This window comes from Capsicum annuum, chromosome 11 (genome assembly GCF_002878395.1).
Source record: "Capsicum annuum cultivar UCD-10X-F1 chromosome 11, UCD10Xv1.1, whole genome shotgun sequence".
Lineage (NCBI taxonomy): Eukaryota > Viridiplantae > Streptophyta > Magnoliopsida > Solanales > Solanaceae > Capsicum > Capsicum annuum.
In genome coordinates, this window is record NC_061121.1 from 52992548 (window position 1) to 52999349 (window position 6802).

Below are 6802 nucleotides of genomic sequence, written 5' to 3' on the forward strand. Positions count from 1 at the left end.
CTTCTCTTGATTCAGAATTTGAAGAGCAAGATAAGTAGGAACTGGTGGACCAGGTCTTGTTGAATTATCATACTAGGAAAATGTCTCAACAACAGTGTTACAGTGACGATTGGGTTTCATTTCAACTCAAACCTGTTCTGGAGAACATTTTTCTAGAGATCGGAAACAACCTCTCTTCCCCGCAAAGGTAGAGACAAGATATGCGTACACCCGACCCTCTCCAAACCCCACTTGTGTAATATACTGGGTATGTTATTGTACAGATGATTGGATTTCAATATTCATCACATAACGCACAGGATTTGGAACTTCATTTGGAGACCTATAAACAATATGCGAAGAGCTTTATTTAGAGAAATAGAAGGAACATGTATCAGATGTGTAAAACCTCAGAAAGTCCCACTATACCTCATTGTCCAATATCACAAGAAAGATGTCATTGTTAATCAAGAATTTGCTTTACCATTTTTTAATTTTCGGTTGTACAAACTTTACAGATCAACTTCCGAATCCACGACAATCTAATACACAAGAACCTCTGTAATGCTACTTGCTTTATAAGGACAATTACCAAAAACTAGAACAAAAGAATGACAAAAAAGAAATTGAACATTAATCCAATTCAAGCTCAGTCCTTCCAAGAGCCTTTTCTGCTTTTCAAAAGAGATGCATATAACAACTCATTCCAAGTGTCTGGTACTCCTGGTAGACACCAATGACTGCAATCCTGAGAGTGCACTCCAGTCATTTGTTCTTCTACTGTCTTGTACTCCTTTCTGTAAATCGATGGGTGACCATCTTTCCGATAGTCTGTAAGCCTACTAATGTTCATATAAATGACGGGGTTCATCATATTATGAAGGACATGATGTAGGACTTTCATCTTTGAAGGGTACTTTGCTAAATAAGACTTCTTGAATATTGGTTCAGTTTCTTTATGGCATTGCCCACCTGCATTCCATGGACCTCCCCTGCATTAAAACAGTACAAAAATTGTTTGATTGTGATTCCTCATTGGTGGCCCAAGCAGCAAGATACACAAATTTATGAACAGGGATAGTCAAAAAGAGAGATTATTTTAACATAAATCCCAGCATTGCTAGTTTCTATATGAGACAACACTATCAGAGAGTACATGTAATGAAACAAAAGAATTCCAAAAAATGTGTCAGCTTATCTAATTTGAAGGAATCAACATATCTTGCTACAAGTTGATCATTAAAGTGATCATTCTTTTGTATATTGATTACGCACAAACTCTTGGTTGATAAATTGTATTTAAAGGACGGCAAGTTTGTAGTCAACAAAAGACTTTACCATCTCACTTAACAGCAACCTTTACATATCCACAAAGATACATTCATATATTGATCAGTAATAAGAGATGCATTCGATTTTAGATAACCTTGCCAGATCTATCCAGGTCCTCATCCCGCCCAAAAGACTACACCTATCATTCAAATGATTTTACAGTATAATCAGCTTAAGAATTCATTGAAGTCTTCTATTCAAAATTTTCACCTTCAGGAGATGTGCTTTTGATAGGCAAAATAAATTTTATGTCTGAAGACAAAGTAGGAGCTACACTGTAAATAAATAATTATATATAATCCAAGCTACACCTGTCTGAAAAGCTTAGATTGTTGCAATTCAGTTACATCTTTCAATTTAAAGCCTTACATCATGGAGAGCTAGACAACCTTAACATTTAACGAATGATTAACCTACACCTAATTAGCAGTAAAATTACTATATTTTCCTATTAGGTGATAGTGAAGCTGGATACCCAGGTGTGGTTTGTAAGAGGAATAGTTTTAAGTATCTTGGGTCTATGATTCAGGGAAATGGAGAGATTGATCAGGATGTCTCTCACCGTATTGGGGCAGGATGGATGAAATAGAGGCTCGCCTTGGGAGTTTCGTGTGATAAGAAGGTACCTCCCAAGCTTAAAAGGAAAATTCTATAGAGTTGCAGTCCGTCCGGCCATGCTGTATGGAGCGAAGTGTTGACCAGTCAAGAACTCTCACATTCAAAAGTTGGAAGTGTTGGCTAGTCAAGAACTCTCACATTCAAAAGTTGAAGGTAGCGGAAATGAGGAAGTTGCGGTGGATGTGCGGACTTACTAGGGGTGACATGGTTAGGAATGAGGCTATTCGGGTGAAGGTAGGAGTGGCGTCGATGGAGGACAAGATGTGGGAAGTGAGGTTGAGATAGTTTGGGCATGTGATAAGGAGGGGCACTGATTCCCCAGTTCGTAGGTGTGAGAGGTTGGCCTTGGATGGTTTCAAGCTGGGTAGGGGTAGGCCGAAGAAATACCGGAGAGAGGTGATTAGATGTGACATGGAGCAGTTATAGCTTACTGAGGACATGACCCTAGATAGGAAGATATGGAGGACGCATATTAGGATAGAGAGCTCGTGCGTGTGGATGAGTCGTAGTCAGTAGTTAGGAGTGCTTTGGTGTAGCTTGGCTAGTAGTCTTAGGGCTTTATACGTAGGTTGGAGCTTCTAGTTAGGAGGGTCGAGGGGAGGTGTGTGCCTCGGGTTTGTTAGTATATAGTACTTCTTTGTGGGTGTTGTATCTCTGTTATTACATCTCGTTTCATGTTTTATGGCAACTTTGTTTACTGTCATCTTGTCCTGAGGCGGGAGTCTATCGGAAACAGCCTCTCTACTTCTTCGGAGGTACTGGTATGGACTATGTACATTCTACCCTCCCCAGACCCCACTATGTGGGAATATACTGGGTTTGTTGTTGTATATGATAATCTAAAATAAAGGTTTGTTAATTCTTACACTAACCCCTATATCTACATAAAAATCTCTACCCAACCATAGACTCTTACAAAGACTGCAAATACCAAGGATGTATTTGGCACGGTGGAAAATGTTTTCTATGGAAATAAAAAACCATTGTCTAGGAAAACAAATGGTTTCTTACTTATTTTCTTATGTTCGGCATGCAAGTAAAAATACTATCCTAAAAGCATTTGTATATATCTAATGTAAAACTATGATGAAGGGTGGCAGTAGGGTGATGGGTGTTGTGGTATGGGGAGGAGGACAGCTGGGGATTGTGGGTGAGTTTTGGATGGTGGGGGTTGGGGTGGGGTGGAGGTGGAGGTAGAGGTGACGGTGGCGGGGGGTGGGTGGGGGGTTGGGGGGGGGTTTGGGAGGGGGGGGTTGGGGGGGGGGGGGAGGTGGAGGTAGAGGTGACGGTGGCGGTGGGTGGTTGGGAGGTTGGGAGGTTGGGAGGTTGGAAGGAGACAAGGCCATTTGTTTAACCCTACTTCCAGTAAGGAAGTCATTTTCCTTATTTTCAAAGAGCTCGTTTTCTTCATAAAGAAGATATTTTCCAAAATTTTAACCAACCGAACATGAGAAAATATGGAAAATGTTTTCCTACATACAGAACACACCCCAAATCTAACAACGACCAAATCTATATCCCAACTAAAACTAGTACCGCCACATGGATCCATTGCTTGCATGAAATTCTGCTCTTTGCTAAGACCACATTGATACTATTCTTTAGCCTCTGAAATTTGACGTCGTTCTGTTAAATGCTAAACAGCACTTTTGTCTCTCAATATATGTCAATATATACAATACAAATATTCGACTGGCCAGTAACCCCGCGACTTCCTTAATTCCACCCTAATACTCATGTGTACATCAATGAAGGACTAAATACATAGTCAATACATGGTATCTGCTCATAACTGAGATATATTGATCAATCCAGTCCCCAGTAACAAAGAAATCTATGACCTCTGGCATTTGGAAGAAAGGATTACAATTCAAATTGTTCATTCCCCCTTCTTAATAAGAGATACCTTAAGAACACCTCAATACCAAAGGAAAGCAACATGTTAGTTACAAGTAGAGTTCCTGGAATAATGGCATCCCCTTTAGAGTTATCGCTAATTAACATGTAAGAAAGAATTGTACCTGAAGTGAGTGACCGAATATCCTCTAAAAATGATTTGAGTTCTGCTTCCATCAAAGTTCTGATCCACCCACCTTGCCCAAGTGGAAATCGCCCTCTTGTATGCCTCTAAAACCTTGAGCCTTGGATGCACATGATTACCTTCCTGGTAGTAGTCTTCCCTATAATCCACCAGGAGCACAAATTTATATATTTCAACCAATGTTGACATGCAAGATCCAGCTTTTAGGGAAAGAAGAATCAGTACAGATCTATAAAGTGGAAGCTATAGAAACAATATACAGCACTAACCCTCTGGCAGTTTTCTCATGAGTCCACCAATGACCAGTGTTGAAAATTACAATATCGGCGTCACTATACATTGAAGTCGTCTGGTCCATCAAATCCAATCTTAGTGTCTCGAAGGAACCATTCTTTCCTTTAAAAGCTGATTGTCTCACAAGAAATGGAGAGCTAACAAAATCTATAGAACAGTTATAATCCTGCAAGCAAGTCACAGCATGATGAGATGACAAGGAATCAGAGTTGGAAATTCTAAGGTCATAGAAACTAGAAAGAGGTTAAATAGCTTGCCTCAAATCTGAAAGCATAGAAGCCCTTCTTTTTGAATTCATGCCTTCCTGATATCTCATAAACTCGTTTTTTGTCTCGTACACTGTTGCGAAGAATGCAAACAAGGGACTCCCACATGTTTCTATTCAACGAGTCCCCCACAAAAACAAGCTTTTGCCCTCTCAATCTCTCCAGAAAATCAGTTGCATTAAGGCTAGCGTGTAGATAAAAATCAGTTAACCGACTAATATAACTAAATATGCAACATACACTATGTAAATCAAATAAATTTCATAAATGTGAATACTGTCAATAAAAATTTTCAAATCCATTTAAAACGACGTCAAGTTTGGCATTGCAGCATTATACAAAGGCATCTGCTTGCATTTCACAGAATTTGTCCTTGATCCTCATACGTGTTCACTCAAACTTCAACAAGATATAGTTAAAAATCAACACCCCTAAGAAACTTACAAGCAATTGCAACACACTGGATCAACTTTAGAAATTACATCATACTGTATCAAGTAGCATTGGAATATAGAGCTCCATGTTCTGTCTAAGTAGGAAATTCCACAACATTTGTTCTTTAAGTTCAAGCCAAAAGTCAAATTTGTAATAGCACCTTTACACATCACAAAATGTCCATGATTGAGGGTGTTACCAAAGACAACAATCAGTAAATTGCAATCATAATCAATTTCAAACACAGTGACTAGGAGTATTTAGTACTCTTACCTCGGTATGTCACACGCATATGGCTGCCATCTCCAGTTGATATACCCTTGATCTGGCCGCTTATTAAGGTGACAATCAAAATCTCTATCAATAATAGGGCAAGAACCCGGAGGATAATAAGGCTTCGTGTCATCTATAACCCATTCACCATCATATATATCACAATCCCCGTAAAAATCCTTGCCGCAACCAATCAATGATTTTCCATCACTTTGAAACATCACACCATCCCCTTTACCCTCAATCACTTCAGCATTTTTTGATCCCACAACATCCTCAATGTAAGTTGAGGTCACATTATTCTTGATGGAATCTTGGATACCATTGTTCCCGAAAACAATTCCTTTCCCATTCAATTGAGGGGGTTTCTTTGTAATTCTTGATTCTTGAACAATAAAGCTTTCATTTTTGACATTTGCAGTAAAATTCTTCCCAAGGGTATTTCCTAAAATACCCCCCTTTTCCTCCAAAACAGTTCCTTCCCCATTCATTTCAGGGGTTTTCTTGGAAAATCTTGATTCTTGAACAACAAATCTTTCATTTTTCACTTTCTCAGACAAATTCCCCACATGGGTAGTTCCTAAAATACCCCCCAAAACTATTCCTTCCCCAGAAAAATTGGAAAATGTTACATTTCCATCAGCTAGAGACACATGCAATTCTTGAATATTCTTGGTAATCCCTAATTCTTGAACGCTAAAGTTTCCATTTTTCACGTGTTGTGAACCCTTGGAACTAAAACTAACACTAGTAGTACTAACGTTATTACTAGAAGAACTAGAAAAGGGCCAAGAAATGAGTGTACTATTATCACTATAACTAAAACCACTAAAAACAGGGCTAACAAAGGGAGACTTTAAGGAATAATTCAACAATAGAATACAAAGAAAAATGAAAGAAGCAACAACACCTAAACCAAAACCAGAAACAACTACCTTCCTTCTTGGTGAAGAAGAACCAAAGTATGAAAATTGATCAGAAAATGGCAATTTCTTCAAGTCCATTGTAAATCTCAAAGAATCCCAATTAATGCCAAAACAAATAAAACTATCATTTCTATGTAAAAAATACAACAATTAGTATAATATGAACAACCCTTTTTTCTTTTTTGGTAATTATAATGGAGATGGAAGGAATGTTATTGTTGAGAGATTTTGAAAAGGGCGAAAGAAAAGTATTAAAAAAAAAAGACTTATTGAATTCTAACAATTATATTTTGTTAGAAACTAAAAGGAACTGTAGCAGTAACACTCTTGTATGAAGGTCTTTCCAGATCTCCGCGTCCTGTGGCGAGATGTAGTACAGAATCTAATATACACTTTGTCCTATTTTACATTGTACATTTTACGAGAAAAAGGCATAAATGGTCTCTTATCTTACCAGGTTTAAAATATTCCTTTAAATATAAATTTAACAATTTTAATCTTTTAATTATTTAAAAATTATGAAGTTTGACCTTTATATATTTTTATACAAATAACTATCATTTATACTAATGAAAATTCACAATTTAACAATTTTAATCTTTTAATTATTTAAAAATTTATCAAGTTTGACCTTTATA

The 6802-nt window shown here is 37.7% G+C and overlaps 1 protein-coding gene across 1 annotated transcript; it reads right to left on the reverse strand.

Annotated features, from left to right (window-relative positions):
• Window positions 1-422: 422 nt before the first annotated feature.
• LOC107847825 (protein trichome birefringence-like 2) lies at window positions 423-6570 on the reverse strand. The gene is made up of 5 exons (XM_016692345.2): window positions 5239-6570; window positions 4522-4714; window positions 4240-4430; window positions 3951-4109; window positions 423-971 (listed from the first exon to the last, which is right to left on the reverse strand). The coding sequence occupies exons 1-5, from the start codon at window positions 6240-6242 to the stop codon at window positions 629-631; spliced, it is 1890 nt and encodes a 629-aa protein (XP_016547831.1). The 5' UTR covers window positions 6243-6570; the 3' UTR covers window positions 423-628.
• Window positions 6571-6802: the final 232 nt, after the last annotated feature.